This window comes from Bufo gargarizans, chromosome 9, assembly GCF_014858855.1.
Source record: "Bufo gargarizans isolate SCDJY-AF-19 chromosome 9, ASM1485885v1, whole genome shotgun sequence".
Taxonomy (NCBI): domain Eukaryota; kingdom Metazoa; phylum Chordata; class Amphibia; order Anura; family Bufonidae; genus Bufo; species Bufo gargarizans.
This window is the reverse complement of record NC_058088.1, coordinates 149,321,418-149,341,821: the sequence shown is the minus strand read 5'-3', so window position 1 is coordinate 149,341,821 and position 20,404 is coordinate 149,321,418. Positions and strand designations below refer to the sequence as shown.

Genomic DNA, 20,404 nt, shown 5'->3' with positions numbered 1-20,404 from the left:
CTTCTGAGTGGAATCGCGCAGGGCACACGCTTTTTCAGCAGACCCGGTGAAGTACTGGTTTGCACGATAGGAATTCTAGGCAGAGAGCCCGGTGACGTTACGGGCACTAGTGGGCAGGCTTAAGTGCTCCCGTATCATCCTGTAAAACAGGCTAGAGCAGTGATGGTGGACCTTTTAGAGACCGAGTGCTCAAACTGCAACCCAAAACTCACTTAGTTATCACGAAGTGCCAACATGGCCATTTACCCTGAATACTAATATAACATATCTTCCATGTACTTTATCATTTATCTGTAATAGCCTGCCTACATTCAGTGAGCTGTCTGTGCCATTCATAGCATGCCCTGCGCTGATGAATGGCAGAAAAAGTCTAAGGCATAGTGTTACACCTTGCACTTCTTCCAGGGTCCGGGTGCCCACAGAGAGGGCACTGAATGCCGCCTCTGGCACCCGTGCCATAGGTTCGCCATCATCACTGGGCTAGGGCAATGCTAAAGCCCGCCCATTAGTGTCGGTGACATCACTGGGAACACTGCTAGGTGGAAGCCTTCGCCTAGCAGTGTAAAAATATGAACAAGAAATCCTTTGTCCTGCATGATGCAGAATGAAAAGCTCCGATGCTCCACTCAGAAGGGTTGCCTTGGTAAATAAGGGGATATGTCTGGGTTCAGCCCGGATAACCCCTTTAAATGGAATCTGTCACTAGCATATTAGCATTTTTTTTTTTTAATGAATCCATGTGTAATAAAGTACCTTATTTCCATATGTCTTGTTTTTTTTATTCTGTGTCTTGTCATTTCTTCAAAAAAAAACGCTTTTTATGATATTCAAATGAAGCTGTTAGGAGCCCAGAGGGGTGTTATTCTTTGTCCACGGTGCCCAGGAACGCCCCTCTGAAGTGCCGTGCCCGCCTAAATTTGAAAACTAAGAACTCCTCCAAGATCACCTAAATCACCTCCCAGAGGCGAGGCTAAGTGCTCCCCCCCCCAGCGCCGCACTCTGCGGCAAACACCCCCGATCCTCCTCTCGCCCGCATCCGAAATCCCGCGCAGGGGCAGTGCCGGCGATTGCCTGCTCCCGCGCGATGATAAGACGACTGAGGGCAACAGCCCAGTGACGCTGTTGAAGCTGTTGCTCTCAGTCGTTTTATCATCGCGCAGGCGCAGGCAATCGCCGGCACTTCAGAGGGCAGGCGGGCACGGCACTTCAGAGGGGCGTTCCTGGGCACCGTGGACAAAGAATAACGCCCCTCTGGGGAAATTACAAGACACAGAATAAAAAGAACAAGACATATGGAAATAAGGTACTTTATTACCATTCATTCATAAATATTTTTTGGCTAATATGCTAGTGACAGATTCCCTGTCAGCATGATCAACCTTAGTACCTCATAACAGTCACATTAAAATAGGAAAAGCCCTCCCAAAAATCTCACTTTTTTATTATAGATTGTTAATATATAACTGAAGTAAATCTTGTTGGTGCACAGCTTAGGGGACACCATTGTATTTTTACCCCCTTATTGACAACTAATTTTAGCCATAAGGACCATTTTCCCCATTTGTGTTCCAGCAGTCATAACTTTTAAATTTTTTCCCCTTTTTCCTAGGGGGACGGCTGTTTTAGCTGCTCGCATCTCTGGATAGGTAGAAGCTTTCAAACAATACCAGAATCTTCACTACATTGGAAGATATCCTTGTTAGAATCAGGAATGGCAGTGAATGCAGCTTAAAGTAAAAGCTGATTTTAAGCATTTATTCACGACTCGATTTCTAACAGTGATATCTCCTGCTGATGTTGTGCTAATGCTGAGATTCTGGTCTTGTATGAAAGCTTGGAATTCCAGCTATTTATCTGCTACCCCAATATGGAGATATGAGCAGCAAAAATAGACCCCCGTCCCCTTCACCTTCTGCCCGGGCTGAGCTGAACCTGGAAATAAGCTCCCCTTCACTCACTGTATGAGAGGAGCATCAAAGCATTTCTTGCTCTGATGCTCCTCCTTGCCCTGTGTTGCAATGTGCAGGGCAAGAGCTTTTTCTTCACTACCAGTGACGTACTAAGCTTCTCATGGGTATCTTAGGAGGAGACTTCTACTTAGCAGTGACCCTGGTGACGTCACTGGCACAAATGGGTGGTCTTTAGCGCTGCCCTGGGCTGTTTCACAGGCTAGGGCAGCACAAAACACTTCCCATTAGTGTTAGTGATGTCACCAGGATCAATGCTAACCGGAAGCCTCTGCCTAGAATACCCATAAGAAGCCTTGTACATCACCGGTAGTGAAGAAAAAGCCTGTGCCATAAAGAGAAAAAGCTGGGTACACAAACAGCAGTAAACAAACAGGGCAAGGGGGAGCATACTCCGATGCTCCACTCATACAGGCTAAATGAGTGAAGGGGAGCTTATGTGTGGGTTCAGCTCTGAACCTGGACAATCCCTTTAAGTGCTTTTCCTAAAGCTGGACCTGAGCTCTGGCAAAACTGTTAGGTAGTTAAACCAGGCATATTGCATTAGTCTGTGTGTTGAACTGGGAATGTTACAAACCAGTGCTCCAAGGGCTCTGTCCGGCCCCCCGATGCTCGAACATGCTCATTTGCATATCAATAAAATCACAGATATCTCTCCAGCAATTAAAAATAGAGACAAAAGAAAGGAATCATTTTAATCAGCATGATCAACCCTACCAAGAAGTATGCCTGGTTTAATAGGGTTGCTCATGCTGACAGATGCTCTTTAATAAGACTGGAGTTTTATATGCGACTCTTGAATTACAGAGGAGTACTGTATGCTGTTCCAAATTTATTAAAAGGTACAGGCTTCTTAATAAATGTTCTTGGCGAGTCATAAAGACAATAAATGAAATTCATGCTTATAAATCAGGCATAAATTTGGTGTACAATATGTGCTATTTCATGTCTTTAATCTTTACTTAATACATTTGTCATAAACTTGCTGGCCCCATCCCCTTCTGCTTAACCCCTGGCCAATTTTCTTGCCACTTTTCTAAAGTTATGACAAAAAATTCAGAAATTTTAGAGTAATTTCTTTAATTACTCTAAAAAACAGTTAAAAACAGTGGCATTATTTGCAGTGTAATGTGTGTGCCAATGACTCAATGACTTCAGCTGCACAGCACTAGTTACAGGCAAGTTGCATAACTGAGATTAGATGTTGTAAGTGTTATGCAACTCAAGTAACACAATTGTTTTCTGCTCTAACAGGAGTTAAGAGAAACAGTAACCTAACATTAACACAACAGTTGTTTACTTCTTTAAATTTCTATTAAGAGACGTCATAATACGTACTCTTCAATAGTTTCCAACTTATTGCCCATTTTTCATTATTAGGATTCATCGTATTGTGGAAAAAATGGGTAGTTAATATACAGTCGTGGCCAAAAGTTTTGAGAATTACATAAATATTGGAAATTGTAAAAGTTGCTGCTTAAGTTTTTATAATAGCAATTTGCATATGCTCCAGAATGTTATGAAGAGTGATCAGATGAATTGCATAGTCCTTCTTTGTCATGAAAATTAACTTAATCCCCCCCAAAAAATGTCACTGCATTTCATTGCTGTCATTAAAGGACCTGCTGAGATCATTATTAATCGTCTTGTTAACTCAGGTGAGAATGTTGATGAGCACAAGGCTGGAGATCATTATGTCAGGCTGATTGGGTTAAAATGGCAGACTTGACCTGTTAAAAGGAGGGTGATGCTTGAAATCATTGTTCTTCCATTGTTAACCATGGTGACCTGCAAAGAATCGCGTGCAGCCATCATTGCGTTGCATAAAAATGGCTTCACAGGCAAGGATATTGTGGCTACTAAGATTGCACCTCAATCAACAATTTATAAGAGGTTCAATTCTTGTTAAGAAGGCTTCAGGGCATCCAAGAAAGTCCAGCAAGCGCCAGGATCGTCTCCTAAAGAGGATTCAGCTGTGGGATCGGAGTGCCACCAGTTCAGAGCTTGCTCAGGAATGGCAGCAGGCAGGTGTGAGCGCATCTGCACGCACAGTGAGGTGAAGACTTTTGGAAGATGGCCTGGTGTCAAGAAGGGCAGCAAAGAAGCCACTTCTCTCCAAAAAAACCCATCAGGAACAGATTGATCTTCTGGAGAAAATATGGTGAATGGACTGCTAAGGACTGGGGCAAAGTCATATTCTCTGATGAAGCCTCTTTCCGATTGTTTGGGGCATCAGAAAAAAGGTTTGTCCGGAGAAGAAAAGGTGAGCGCTACCATCAGTCTTGTGTCATGCCAACAGTAAAGCATCCTGAGACCATTCATGTGTGGGGTTGCTTCTCATCCAAGGGAGTGGGCTCACTCACAATTTTGCCCAAAAACACAGCCATGAATAAAGAATGGCACCAAAACACCCTCCAACAGCAACTTCTTCCAACAATCCAACAACAGTTTAGTGAAGAACAATGCATTTTCCAGCACGATGGAGCACCGTGCCATAAGGCAAAAGTGATAACTAAGTGGCTTGGAGACCAAAACGTTGACATTTTGGGTCCATGGCCTAGAAACTCCCCAGATCTTAATCCCATTAAGAACTTGTGGTCAATCCTCAAGAGGCGGGTGGACAAATAAAAGCCCACTAATTCTGACAAACTCCAAGAAGTGATTATGAAAGAATGGGTCGCTATCAGTCAGGAATTGGCCCAGAAGTTGATTGAGAGCATGCCCAGTCAAATTGCAGAGGTCCTGAAAAAGAAGGGCCAACACTGCAAATACTGACTCTCTGCATAAATGTCATGTAATTGTCGATAAAAGCCTTTGAAACATATGAAGTGCGTGTAATTATATTTCACTACATCACAGAAACAACTGAAACAAAGATCTAAAAGCAGTTTAGCAGCAAACTTTGTGAAAACTAATATTTGTGTCATTCTCAAAACTTGGCCACGACTGTACATAAGCAGACTTAACACAGTGTTTCAGATGTAGAGGATGGCAATAAAAATCTGATATACCCAGGGGTGGATCTGCAATGTATATTACCAGGAACCTCCTGCTTGAGAGGCAGAAGCTACAAAGCACACTGTTGTCTACAGGTAGCTAAAACCTATATTAGTATGAATGTACAATGCACTGATATCTATATACATGTAGAGAGCTAAAATGTGTTTATTGGTAATTATTTAGTTTATTTACGATTTTTGTTATTACTAAGACTTGCTGTAATCCCAGTGTCCTAGTATGCAGACATGTATCTGTAGACACCAGTGCATGGTACAGGAATACTAGTAACAGTTTTAGTTAGAGAAATTCCAGACTTCCAAAACTGTCCAGCCTGTGGCTCAGCTAGTAAAGCTTTTGCCTCTGATATAGAAGGTCCCTGGTTGGAGGCCCACCAGTGATAAAGTGGATAAAAGGGGAATAAAAGTTTTTAAATACAGTGTTCTCAATCAATATTATAATGCTCAAGACCCTAGTTATATAGGGGAATTACTTGTATTTTAACCCCTCCCCTGGGTTTGATAACATGTTAAAATTCCCTAGGGTGACTTAAAATAAGTGAAAAGAAGCAAAAAAGTTTTTAAAATAAAAATTCTAATCATCCCCTTTCCACATATTAATAACAAAAATAAACTATAAAAAAATAAAGATCAGTGTTCTTGTTGTGCACAATAATGCACGTACTAATAAAATATAAAGACATTTATTCCGTATGGTAAACTCCATAATGGAAAAATCAGGGCAACTTTGAGTTCCCAATCCAGCCCTGGATATGCGGTAAGATAAATACTAACTTACTATAGCTTTGCACCACAAGCACCTCCAATCTTGTAGTCTCCGCACACTCCCACAGGTTTTATCACAAACTGCGCATTTAGCGCTGACGGGCAAGTTTCCTTCCAACCACTGATGAGGCATTGTTACCTAAAATGCAAAACACAATAAGGACAGGTTCACATCACTGTTTATGTCTGATTGTGCATGAAGAAAAGTCCGGCTCACTCAATCACCTGGATTTTGTAGATCTGTGGTTTGCGTGCAGGAGGCCTTAAGCTACTTTCCGGCTGTTCCGGACAGCTGTTTTGGCAGAGAATGTCTGGATCCGGACACTGTCGTCTGCCTGCTGGACCCATTGGCTATAATGTGTTAATCTGATTATAATGTGTCCGGACGATTTTTTGCATATTTGCCAAGTAGCAGCCAGATCTCTGCCATTATAGTCAATGGGGTCCGGTGTGCAGGAGGCAGTATCAGCAATGCTGGATCCGGAGCCACAGATGCCGGAGATCTCTGCCATTATAGTCAATGGGGTCCGGTGTGCAGGAGGCAGTATCAGCAATGCTGGATCCGGAGCCGCAGATTCCGGAGATCTCTGCCATTATAGTCAATTGGGTCCGGGGTGCAGGAGGCAGTATCAGCAATGCTGGATCCGGAGCCGCAGATGCCGGAGATCCCTGCCCCAGGTGTTAAACTAGCCTCAGTCGGTGTACATAAAAATATTCTATACAACAAAAGGCATTTTGGGTGACTACTAATGTCACCAACTGTAAGATAGAACTATAGCTAAGTACCTCCAGAAAATCAGAGGAAAAGGTACAGATTTTAGGCCTAGTAATATTTCAAAAATACCGAGATTATAATAAAACTGCAGCTTTTACTGCAACTGTATTGAGGTACTGTATGATACCCCAGATTCAAGGCACCAGAGAGATGCAATTTGAAGGGATCATGTCCTCAACTTTATGATGTCCTCTATGAGGAAGGCATAAAGTAGTGACAGACCGGGTGATTTCTGTGGTCTGTCAAGTCTGCGCTACATTTAAGTGGTTGCCGAGAACTTGCTGTATAATCATTGTCGCCTGGCCTGGTAAAGAGGAGTGACAGTATTCATGGGCCCCTCTCTTTCTGTCCACCTGCTGATGATTGGTCTTGTCCCTAGAAGAAAACCGTCAATCATTACCGAGTGGACGAGACGAGTAGGAGCTCATGAGTAAGGCCTAGTTCACACGAACGTATGGCTTTTATAGTTTTTTGCGGTCCGTTTTTCATGGATCCGTTGTTCCGTTTTTGAGTTCCGTTGTGTTTCCGTTTCCGTTCCGTTGTTCCGTTCCGTTTTTCCGTATGCCATGTACAGTTTACAGTAATTACATAGGAAAAATTGGGCTGGCCATAACATTTTCAATAGATGGTTCAGAAAAAACGGAACGGAAACGGAAGACATACGGATGCATTTCCGTATGTGTTCAGTTTTTTTTGCGGATCCATTGACTTGAATGGAGCCACGACCCGTGATTTACGGCCAAATATAGGACAAGCTCTATCTTTCAACGGAACGGAAAAACGGAAACGGAAGGCATACGGAACACATTCCGTTTTTTTTGCGGAACCATTGAAATGAATGGTTCCGTATACGGACCGTATACGGAACACAAAAAAACGGCCCGTACACCCGCAAAAAAAACGTTTGTGTGAACTAGGCCTAAGGCCTCCTGCACACGGACGTTTGATACTGTGGTGCTCCGTGTGTTCGGGTCCTGCACTATAGCGCAATATATTAATTAGGAGTAGATACACCCACTGCTATGTGCACCCTGATGGTCTAAGCATCGTTTTAGGATGAACTACAAGGCACTGTTTCTGTACTTACCCCATCTTCGTCTTCTATAATGTCATTCGCCACAGATGCTAGCGTTGTCCATTTGCAGTTATTTGTGGCCCTTACAGCACAACGTTTATGAGCTTTAAACTTGCAAACTAGAAAAAAAAAGCACATACTCACTTGGATTTTCCATTTTCTATGACAACATTTCATTTCAGCTATGAGAGTCAGATGGAGTCCCTGCTGTAACGCATTACGGAGCCTGCAGTACTGTACTATGGAGATATTCTTCTTCGGGAGACTAGATCTGTTTTAGGCTACTTTCACACTTGCGCTTTGGGCGGATCCGTCATGGATCTGCAAAAACGCTTCCGTTACAATAATACAACCACATGCATCCGTCATGAACAGATCCGGTTGTATTATGTCTTCTATAGCCATGACGGATCTGTCATGAACACCATTAAAAGTCAATGGTGGATGGATCTGTTTTCTATTGTGTCAAAGAAAACGGATCCATTCTGACACACAATGTAAGTCAATGGGGACGGATCCGTTTGGCTCAGTTTCGTCATACGGCAAGTATCGTTTTGGTGTCCGCCTCCAAAGCTGAATGTAGACGGAACGGAGGCAAACTGATGCGTTCTGAGCAGATCCTTATCCATTCAGAATGCATTAGGGCAAAACTGATCCGTTTTTTTTTTTACCGCTTGTGAGAGCCCTGAACGGATCTCACAAACGTAAACCAAAAAGCCAGTGTGAAAGTAGCCTAACACGTTGATGGAGTATGCTACCCTTCTGTGCTTCTGTATGAAATCATAGGCATACAGAAGTACAACAGGTCTCCATCCAACCTAATGGTTGTACAGAGCGGTGATACACTTGTGTGTCTACGTTATGGATCTGAATACTAGTGTGTCCATGGATCATATGCATGCATTAGGTGTGCACTCACTTTTTCAGTCTGGGACAAATGTATGCTGTACGCAATAATACTACCATACAGTGACCATATTGTGGTCCGATACCAGGTCTATACAGGTGCTCTGCAGAGTATTATCACCCTGCAGACTTTACAGGAGAATACAGCACTGATTAGACACAGTATAAGGCCTCATGCATCCGAGCCGCAGTTTGGGTCCGCATCCGAGCCGCAGTTTGGGTCCGCATCGGAGCCGCTGTTTTGGCGGCTCAGGTGCGGACACATTCACTTCAATGGGGCCGCAAAAGATGCGGACAGCACTCTGTGTGCTGTCCGCATCCGTTGCGAGGCCCCGCAAAAAAAAAAATTGTATGTCCTATTTTTGTCTGTTTTGTGGACAAGAATAGGCATTTCTACAATGGGCCGCCCGTTCCGTTCCGCAAATTGCGAAAGGCACACGGGCAGCTTCAGTTTTTTGCGGATCTGCGGTTTGCAAACCGCAAAAAAAGGAACGGTTGTGTGCATGAGGCCTAAGCCAGAATATATGACCATTAGGGTGTGCCACGCTGAGCAGAAAAACATTGGTTACAAATTTAATACCAATTCTGAGGGGCAGCAAAAACAATGTTTTACGTGATGATTCTGTTGGGGATTTTCTGCAGACATCACTCTATGCATTGCAAAAAGTGACATCTATGGAAAAAATGGGCAGAAATGGGCATATTTAAAGGGGTCCTCCTGTACAGGCTCGACATGCCATAACCCTGGGTTCACACCTGAGCGTTTTACAGCGCGTTCAAACGCGCTGTAAAACGCTTAAGACATGAAAACCAATGCTTCCCTATGGGAAGGGTTCACACCTGGGCGTTTTACAGCGCGTACGAACGCGCTGTAAAACGCCCGACGCTCAAACAAGTACTTGAGCTTCTTTGGGGCGTTTTGACGCGCGTTTGTGGCCATAGGACACTGCAGTCAATGACACAAACGCGCGTCAAACGCGCGTTTACTATTACAAAAAACGCGCATAAAAAACGCGCAACAAAAACGCGCGTAAAACGCGCGTTTGAGGAACGCTTAGGTGTGAACCCAGGGTTAATGCTGGGAAAGGCTGCTCAGCCAATCAGTGGACAGGAAGTGCAGAGCACCTGAGCAGAAGCTGGGTGGCGGCAGCAGGGGATCAGTGAGTAAAACTTCGTTTTTCTGGCCCTTTTAAAATCAGAACATTTTTGGCCCTCAATTGAGAATCATTCATAGAAATCTTGTTCAATTGTGAAAGACATAAGCTGTCCAGAGAACGATCCACTTAGATATAACAAGTTTGAGAAGCACCACAAGATATGTAATAAAAATGGATGTTTCGGTCCAACAAGACCTTCCTCAGCGGTAATATCTGCGGTTAGAGCCTGTACGGGAGGATCGTGTGCCAAGTTATAGGAGCTTATGATGCGCCTGCATGTGGCTATGGTGACGTCTGCTACTCATTGGTCTGGAGATGAGAACAATCAACATACAAGACCTCCATTTTTTAAATCTATTTCTGGCACTTTTTGTCTCTTTTTAAATTCTCTATGTAAAACCCTTTAAGTCTGCACTGCATATCCATCATATTTGCACTGATATTTAGCTTAAACAGACAATTTGTGATCAGTTTAACATAAAATATATTCCGTGTAATCTCACTGTAAACACGCTGACATCTTTCAAATCTGCATCGAAGGCTCAGCTCTGTCGCAGGTTCCATCAAAAATACCAGACAAAATACAGCATACAGTGTGGAATCATTCACATAAACAGGGATCAATATAGACATCTAATTGGGAGTATTTGATAATTAAATACAATTCTTACAAATCTTGATTTGTGCACTTTTATAAATTGCACATTTTTAGACATTGTATGTTTTTCTGTGATTTTTTATCCTATATTTTTATATTAATTCTATATTCATTCCATGTGAACTATTGTGTCTGGAATGTGCAATATATTATTTCATGATTTTCAATTTTTTCTGACTGGGTAAATGGTTCAGCTTCAATTTTAGGCACAAATCCGCTATATGTACCATCGCATCGCATACATTTTCTATGTAACATGGTACTATATAATCTTTTGCTGTGCGTCCTATCATTACAACAAAGTATTTAGTTCCATTCTGACATGCATCCATAGAATACCTTCACAGGACAGTCCATGAGAAGTGACACCAGACAGCGCCTCTCTGCACACATTGCAGAATGTGGGTCTGGCGTGTGAACAGGCGTACCAGTTGTGCATTCCAGAAAAATGTTCCATATTAAACTGGGTTGTCTGAAAGCAAAATACAGGGCACAAGTTTAACACTTTAGGTAAATTACCATGGAAATTGTCCAGTGCCATGTGGGGCTTGGAAGGATTGTTTCTCCCAGGGAGGCAAAATTGCAAACATTTGTCTAAGGCTACATGCATATGACGCAAATTGCGGCGCCACGAAAAAAATGGACGTCCGAATAGCATCCGTTTTTTTTGCGGATAGTTTTTTTTCGGATCCATTGTAATAATGCCTATACTTGTCCGCAAACTAGAAAAAAATAGGACATGCACTATTATTTTTGCGGCGCTACGGAACGGACATACTGATGCAGGGGTCCGCATCCTATCCGCAAAAAAAACCCGGATGCATGTAGCCTAATGGACCTTGTTTGAAACAGCTTGGTCTAAGAAAGACTAAGGCCTCATGCACATGGCCGTTGTGCGTCCGTTCCGTGCATTGGGGACTGCAATTTGTGGTCGCTAATGCACAGGCAATGTCCGTGCCACGGCCGGGACGGATCGAGACCCATTCAATTTGAATGGGTCCGTGATCTGCCCACACCGCAAAACACCACGATGCAGAGGCACAGGCAGAAACACCACTGAAGCACTCCATAGTGCTTCCGATCCATGCTTCCGTTCCGCACCGCATCTCCGTGATTGCGGACACATTCAAGTGAATGGGTCCGCATCCGTGATGCGGGGTGCACATGGCCGGTGCCGTATGCGGGCCTTAATATGGCCACGGGCGCACAACGGCCGTGTGCATGAGGCCTAATAGGTTTTAACAGAAGCATCTGTCTATGTTCTTTTCACAATATGAAGCTCAAAACTTAATCCAGCATTCAAGATTCATGGAATGCATACACTGCTAGTGCACTGATATACAATACCTCATTAAGATCCCACTTCTGGACAGATTTGATGGCTCCAATCCAATCTTCCATCTCTTTCCTATTCTCAGCACACAAGATGAGCTTGCGGAATGGAGTAATCACCTGTTTAGAGATTTAGAAAATCAGCTCCCAGTGAAGGTATATGGTTTCAAAATGAAGCATATGCTTCCAACTTATTCCAACTTATTGGACATAATGCAGCTGTAGTTTGGTATCTTAGGAGAACATCATTTTCCTGACTGTCTAAGGATACTTTAAAGGCTACATTCACACGTCAGTATTTTTCTATAATCCGAATTTCGGTCCGTTTTTTGCGGATCCGTTGTTCCTGAAAATGTTTCCGTATGTCATCCGTATGTCATCCGTTTTTTGAGGATCCGCAAAAAACGGAAACATGTATACATTTCAATAATCAAATAAAGTTGTTTGGATTTCTTTGAAAAAAAATAAAAAAAATAAAAAATAAAAAAAATTTGCTATGTGTTTCCAGGAACGGATTCCGCAAAAAACGGAAGACATACGGAATGACATCCGAATGTCTTCCGTTTTTTGCGGATCCATTGACTTTGTATTGTACCGGGATCCGAATTTTGCGGAAAAGAATAGGACATGTTTTATATTTAAACGGACATGCGGAACGGAACAACGGAAACGGACAGCACACATTGTGCTGTCCGATTTTTTCCAGGACCCATTGAAAATGAATGGGTCCAGATCTGGTCCTGATCTGTTCCACAAAAAACGGAACAGATCAGGAAAGAAAAAACGGACGTGTGAATGGACCCTTAGAGCGTTGTCTAATGAAGACAATCGTTGTCCATATGCTCTTTTCGGGATACATACATTAAATGCATGTGGGTTTGTATATCATATGACATGATGAGGTGATAAAAATATGTTTATTTTAGTTCATATTTGAGTACATTTGCACAATAAAACATGTTTTATGGGAAAACTTGTTACTGCATATTCCAAGAGCCATAACTATCTATTTTTCAAAAAAATATGATTACTTGTTTCATGTATTTTTATGGGACAAACTGTGGTGTCTGATAGCACTTTTTTGGGAGTGCAGTATCAGATCACCTTTGTTAGGTCCCTGCTGTTTTGGTAACCCAGTGTCCCCCAGTATTTACATGCCAGGGGTGCTAACTGGCTGGCACAGAGAACCACCCTCTTTCAAATTCTTAGATGCCACTATTGCTATTGATCCTGGGATCTACTGGGTTAAATGGGTGGTATAAGCGTTATCTGCACAACCAGCCAAGCATGACATAATATAACGCCACAGGGTAGGCTGTCTTTAAAGAGAATCCATCACCAGCTTTATGCCCTGATAAAAATATCGGGTCACTTAGGGTACTTTCACACTAGCGTTTTTCTTTTCCGGCATAGAGTTCCGTCACAGGGGCTCTATACCGGAAAAGAACTGATCAGGCATATCCCCATGCATTCTGAATGGAGAGCAATCCGTTCAGGATGCATCAGGATGTCTTCAGTTCAGTCATTTTGACTGATCAGGCAAAAGATAAAACTGTAGCATGCTATGGTTTTATCTCCGGCGAAAAAATGCTCAGACTGAAGAAAAGGTGAAAAAAATAAATCCCGGATCCGTTTTGCCGGATGACACCGGAAAGACGGATCCGGCATTTCAATGAATTTTTTAAGACTGATCAGGATCCTGATCAGTCTTACTAATGCCATCAGTTTGCATATGTTTTGCCTGATCCGGCAGGCAGTTCCGGCGTGAGTCCACACAATACATTGCACAAGAATTTTTATTTAACTCATTGTTGGATGAACTATCTGCTTATCCACCACCAGTCACACTGGTAAGCGCTAAACTAATGCACCCTTCCGACATGTTTCGCCACTGGCGTGGCTTCGTCAGGGGAAGTGGGGTATAAGTTATCGGGATTAATTCAAGGAGGGAGGTTATACCAGGGTCATTGTCACTAGTGGGGTACCACAGGGGTCAGTATTAGGCCCCTTTCACACGGGCGTCCCTGATTTGCTCCGGATGCATTGCGTGTGCATTGCGGGAAACCTGAGCGAGTGCGCACACAATTTCAGTCAGTTTTGACTGCGATTGCGTTGTTCAGTTTTTATCGAGCGGGTGCAATGCTTTTTGCACGCGCGTGATAAAAAACTGAATATGGTACCCAGACCCGAATTTCTTCACTGAAGTTCGGGTTTGGGTTCGGTGGCGGCGCAATTACGTAATCAAAGGTCCTTCCTGAAAGAAGAAGAAAGAAGACGATGCTGGCTGCACAAACAACAGGATGAGGTGAATTTTTTTTATTTATTATTTAACCCCTCGATCAACATTTTAGTAAGCATTCTGTATTAAGAGTGCTATTAATTCCCCTTATAACCATGTTAAAAGGGAAAATAATACAGTAAATTTACTTTAATCAATTTACTAACATCATCTCCTAGCAATCATGCGTGAAAATCGCATTGCATCTGCACTTGCTTGTGGATGCTTTGTGATTTTCAAGCAGCCCCATTCATTTCTATGGGACCTGCGTTGCGTGAAAAAAGCTGAATATAGAACATGCTGCGATTTTCACGCAATGCACAAGTGAAGCGTGAAAATTGCTGCTCATCTGAACAGCCCCATTGCAGAAAATGGGTACGGATTCAGTGCGGGTGCAATGCATTCACCTCACGCATTGCACCCGCGCAGAATTCTCGCCCGTGTGAAGGGTGCCCTATTCTCTTCAATATATTTATTAATGATCTTGTAGAAGGCTTGCAGAGTAAAGTATACATTTTTGCAGATAACACTAAACTGTAAAAAGTACACGGAAGTGGACAGTATACTGCTACAGATAGATCTGGATAGATTGGAGGCTTGGGCAGAGAAGTCGCAGATGAGGTTTAACACTGACAAATGTAAGGTTATGCACATGGGAAGGAATAATGCAAGTCACCCGTACATACTAAATGGTAAAACACTCGGTGACACTGACAGGGAAAAGGATCTAGGAATTTTAGTGAACAGCAAACTAAGCTGCAGAAATTAGTGTCAGGCAGCTGCTGCCAAGGCCAATAAGATAATGGGTTGCATCAAAAGGGGCATAATTGTCCGTGATGAGAACATAGTCCTGCCACTATATAAATCACTAGTCAGACCACTGTGTCACTTGCCCCACATATTGAATGCGTGCACCATTTTTTTTTTATTCAGAAGAGCTGAAAAAATACAGAATTTCACAATCTATTATGTACAGAAAAACAAACGTTTATTGTTCATGTCCATGCGGTCTGAAATGGAAGGGATTTTTTATAGACACTGTGAGAAACATGTTTTAAGACTGGCATTCCCTACACCAGTCTTAATCTCCCTGTGCTGGTGTGAGATGTGACACATTTATTAAGAGACAGATGTCCCTTAATGAATTAGGAGCATCTCGGGCAGCCATATGACTTACATCAGAAATTAGCCCCTCTCGCTAATCCCACCTCCTTTTCTCACCACTTTTCTGAAGCTCAAAAAGCTTGCAAATAAAGGTGCATACTTGTTCTGCGCCATAATGTGCACCCTTTTAATGCCACAATAATGGCGTAAAGCCTTTTCTAGATGTCCCTCTGCATTTTAAAGCAGAGTTAGTATACAATGGTTGAATAGCAGTTTTACTTCACTTAGTCACAGTTGTAGATGGTGAGATAGTGGTTTACATCAGATACACGTATGAATTAGATTTTATTTTAGGAAAGTTACCTGGGTTCACTTATATTTTAAGTTATTTGGTATATGAATGTATATGTTTGTACCATAAAATGTACTATGGATTTACTTAAAGAGTAACTAAACTTTTGTATGATTTTTTTGTGAATGTGTCCCTAATGTCCTAATAACAGTTTTTGTAATATACTTTATTAAAGTATTTACCCCCCTAAAGGGCACCATTCCCTGTGCGCTTAAAATTCACTTCTCTGTATACTGCTGACTGCTGAGCGGTGTACGGAGTACACCATGTACCCATGTACTATGCCAGGATTAGCTGAGCGGAGCAGGCTCCTGCCTCTGCTTGCTCCGCTAAGCTACGAGAACTGCATGTCCACTCTTAGCTTAGCGAAGCAGGCAGAGGCAGGATCACGCACCGCTAATCCTGGCATAGTACACGAGTCGCCATGTGCTATGACAGGAGTTAGTAAACCTTCGGGGGGGGCACGGGCAGGAGCAGCAATATGCGCTAGTGCCCGTATTCACTGCGCTGCAGCCCCATTCATATAATGTAAACTCCGTCCTCCGTACACCCCTGAGAAGTTAGCTGTGTACAGAAAGGTAAATTTTAAGAGCACAGGGAAAGCTGCGCTTTAGGGTGGTAAAGTCTATTTAAAATACATCAATAAAGTACATTACAAAAACCGTTATTGGGGCATTAGGGACACATTCACAAAAAAATATATACAAAAGTTTAGTTACTGTTTAAAGGCTATGTACACCTTTTGGAGTCAATGTTTTTGCATTTATGATTGCATTTAACTTATTTTTGGCTAAAAAATCATATTTTCAATTGGCCTTTATTAAAAATATTGAGCTGTTCAGTCACAGAGGGTTTTTCCAACTGTATGACTGGTACTTTCACTTTCACTTTGTGCCCTAATTACCCTTATTTCTAAACTACCAAGAGGTCAAAACCCACATTCCTATCAGTAAGATAGGGATTGAGCTATGAGTGTGTATGAAGTGAGAGAGCAGAGATAAGAAGTCCGTCTGCTCCTCAGATGACGGAAACAGGCAGCTAGTAGAGCACGTCAGCTCTGTACACAAAAAAGGATTCCATATTGTTAATAACGATCAATTGAAAAAAATGATTTTAAGCTCAAAGTAAGTATAATGCAATAATTTAAAAAAAATTGCCCCCAAAGGTGTACATAGCCTTTAATCCTCACTGACTGAACACTGACGTGTGAATAAGGCTTAAGTATGCATACATAGATAGCTGTCAATAATTGATAACACATCCTCCCTGTACCGATAGCTGTTTACAGGAGATGAAAAATGCCAAGATATACCGTAAGTGTGAAAATGACAGGTTTTACAGATCTTTTCCCCACAAATATAATATATATATATATATATATATATATACACACTAAACAAAAATATAAATGCAACACTTTCAGTTTTGCTCCCATCTTGCATGAGCTCAAAGATCTGAAATATTTTCTACATACACAAAAGACCAATTACTCTCAAATATTGTTCACAAATCTGTCTAAATCTGTGTTAGTGAGCACTTCTCCTTTGCCGAGCTAATCCTTCCCATCTCACAGGTGTGGCATATCAAGTTGCTGATTAGACAGCATGAATATTGCACAGGTGTGCCTTAGACTGCCCACAATAAAGGCCACTCTGAAATGAGCACAGTTTTGCCTTACTTGGGGGGGGGGGGCAGAAAACCAGTCAGTATCTGGTGTGGCCTCACGCAGTGCAACACATCTGTCGCATAGAGTTGATCAGGTTGTTGATTGTGGCCTGTGGAATGTTGGTCCTACTCCTCTTCAATAGTTGTGCGAAGTTGCAGAATATTGGCAGGAACTGAAACACGCTGTCGTAAACAAACATGCTCAATGGGTGACATGTCCGGTGAGTATGCTGGCCATGCTGGGATGTTTTCAGCTTCCATAAATTGAGTACAGATCCTTGCAATATGGGGCCGTGCATTATAAGGTGATGGTCGTGGATGAATGGCACAACAATGGGCCTCAGGATCTCGTCACGGTATCTCTGTGCATTCAAAATGCCATCAATAAAATGCACCTGTGTTCGTTGTCCATAACATACGCCTGCGCCTACCATAACCCCACCACCACCATGGGCCACTCGATCCCCACAATGCTGACGTCAGCAAACCGCTCACCCACACGACGCCACCCACGCTGTCTGCCATATGCCCTGAACAGTGAAAACCAGGACTCATCTGTGAACAGAACGCCTCTCCAACGTGCCAGATGCCATCGAATGTGAGCATTCGCCCACTCAAGTCGGTTACGACGCTGAACTCCAGTCAGGTCCAGACCCCGATGAGGACAACAAGCATGCAGATGAGCTTCCCTGAGATGGTTTCTGACAGTTTGTGCAGAAATTCTTTGGTTATGCAAACCGATTGTTGCTGCAGCTGTCCGGGTGACTGGTCTCAGACGATCATGGAGGTGAACATGCTGGATGTGGAAGGTCCTGGGCTGGTGTAGTTACACGTGGTCTGCGGTTGTGAGGCCGGTTGGATGTACTGCCAAATTCTCTGAAACACCTTTGGAGACGGCTTATGGTAGAGAAATGAACATTCATTGTATGGGCAACAGCTCTAGTAGACATTCCTGCAGTCAGCATGCCAATTGCACGCTCCCTCAAACGTTGCTACATCTGTGGCATTGTGCTGTGTGATCAAACTGCACATTTCAGAGTGGCCTTTTATTGTGGGCAGTCTAAGGCACACCTGTGCAATATTCATGCTGTCTAATCAGCACCTTGATATGCCACACCTGTGAGGTGGGAAGGATTATCTCGGCAAAGGAGAAGTGCTCACTAACAGATTTAGACAGATTTGTGAACAATATTTGAGAGTAATGGGTTTTTTGTGTATGTAAAAAAAAATTTGGATCTTTGAGTTCAGCTCATTAGAAATGGGAGCAAAACCGAAAGTGTTGCATTTATATTTTTGTTCAGTGTTGAAATATACATATATATATTATATATAGTGGCTAAATGACCCTTCTATAAGGCTGGGTTTTCATAGAGTGGCGAATGTGGCTGCCACATGTGTCTGAAACCCAACACACCTACCTCACATCTGAGGGTTTACGGTCTTCAAATTCATGTGCCCATTGGCCCTGTAGCTAGCAAGTTACATTTTAATCGAACCTGATTTATATCTACATTGAGCTTACATGTTGCTCTGAGTACCAGGATAGCTTTAAACATTATGCAGGACACTTATCATTTGAGATCATTTTCAAGTCAGGTTTTGCTTGCACCAAATGTATTTCACATTGTGTTGTATGACTAGTCTTAAAAAATACATCACGGGGCTGCCTGGCGTAGGATGCGACTTATCTGTGATATTTCAAGTGTCGCAGATAGTAAATGTGTCAGAGTCCAGGTCTAATCTAACTTATCTTAAACACAGACCACTGGCATGTCGAAATTTTTACACCAAAAACCTGACCTACCATATCTTGTTTGATATGTAGGCCATTAATCCAATGCATGTTTCATTGAGGGGATCAAGTGTCAATGTGCTGATGATACAACAGACATATAAATGTACATATTTCAAATGGGTTGGACCCCTGGGTGCGAAGGTTGTCAGGGATTAAGCTTTGTAACACTAGATCACAAAGGCCTGAAGGGGCAGCCGGATATCAGGTTCCATATTCTACCCCTGGATCATCAAAAACTGCACAACCTGTCTCACCTTCGACCGTACTTAGTTTTTTTAAGGTAACAAAAATAACCATATAATGTAAACAGTCAGGTATTTCTAGTTACCATTATTTACAGTACTGTAGATAAATTCGACTCTTATCTCATACATGACTGACACACACTTAACCAGTTTAACAAGTGCTGCAAGCCCTGGAGGATGGGAAGGATGGTGGTTCTGGCTGCTACAGTTATTCTTAGGGCTCATGCACACGGCTGTATACATTTTTCAGTCCGCAAAAAAAATAAAAAATGAACGGACACAGAAAGAAAATACGCTCGTGTGCATGAGCCCTTATTCGGTGGCAATGCTCACACTGATGCCCCTAGGGCTGGGTAGGGACAGGACACGTCCTGATGTTGGGGCTCCTGCCTGATGGTAGTTGGGGTGCCCTGGGTGTTATGACTGTTGCACGGCCGGAGATGTAGCTGCCGTGGCCAGCGAATGGTGCTGAAGTCAGTAACCAGGCAAGCTGTAGAGAACAGATAGGTCTCTTTTTACTAATGTACAGAATGGGGGTTGTAGTACATCCAAGGGTATCGAACACAGTTTCAAACAATTCAAAGTGCAAATGTTCCCTGGTTCCAATGTATAGATATAAGCATGAGTGGGGATTGTAGTACGCCTTTCCTCTATTTCTCCAAAGCCTTTCTCTGCAGAATCTAAGTCTGGAAATACGTTCTTTACAAACTTGTCTGTAATTCCGAACGGAGGAGTTCAGGATTAGGATACGGATGGCCAGCAAGTAGAAAAGGGTGTGTTAGAAATGTCTCTCCCATCGCAGCAAAGTCTCTATCAACCATACAGGCCATCCGTCAGCAGATTTGTACCTATGTACCCATATTCATATGTGCCCACTTTGCAGATTTTTTATATATATATGCAAATGAGCCTGTAGGTGCAGCGGGGGCGCTGCCCTTGTGCCTTGATGATCATCTCGCTCTGTGACTGCTGCGCTTTCTGCACTGACAGAGCCAGGCAGTGAAAATGGCATCACACGTGAACAGGGAGCGGCAATTAAAGAGGGCAGAGCCTCTAGGTGTAACAGCTACACCCCTTTTTCTCAGCAATGCAGGCACATATGAAGATGGGACCAACACAGATGCCTTCAGCTGCCAAGCGCACCTGTAACAGGTCAGCCGGTTTCATAGGTACAAATCTGCTGACAGAGGCCCTTTAAAGGGGTTGTCTCCTTTTGGCCCAGGGCATTTATCACGTAGACAAAGTTAATACCAGGCACTTCGGCTACTTTCACATCTGTGTGTTTGCTGGATCGGGCAGGGGATAAGCAAAAA

The 20,404-nt window shown here is 42.9% G+C and overlaps 1 protein-coding gene across 3 annotated transcripts in view; it reads right to left on the bottom strand.

Annotated features, from left to right (window-relative positions):
• LOC122919463 (diacylglycerol kinase eta-like) overlaps positions 1 to 20,404 on the bottom strand; it is a 283,154-nt gene that overhangs the window by 120,654 nt on the left and 142,096 nt on the right. For all 3 annotated transcript variants that reach the window (XM_044268513.1, XM_044268514.1, XM_044268515.1), the window contains 4 exons: positions 11,668 to 11,772; positions 10,660 to 10,792; positions 7,612 to 7,718; positions 5,763 to 5,888 (listed from right to left, as the gene is read on the bottom strand). In XM_044268513.1, the coding sequence (XP_044124448.1) occupies positions 5,763 to 5,888; positions 7,612 to 7,718; positions 10,660 to 10,792; positions 11,668 to 11,772 (471 nt within the window). The remainder of the gene's footprint in view (positions 1 to 5,762; positions 5,889 to 7,611; positions 7,719 to 10,659; positions 10,793 to 11,667; positions 11,773 to 20,404) is intronic.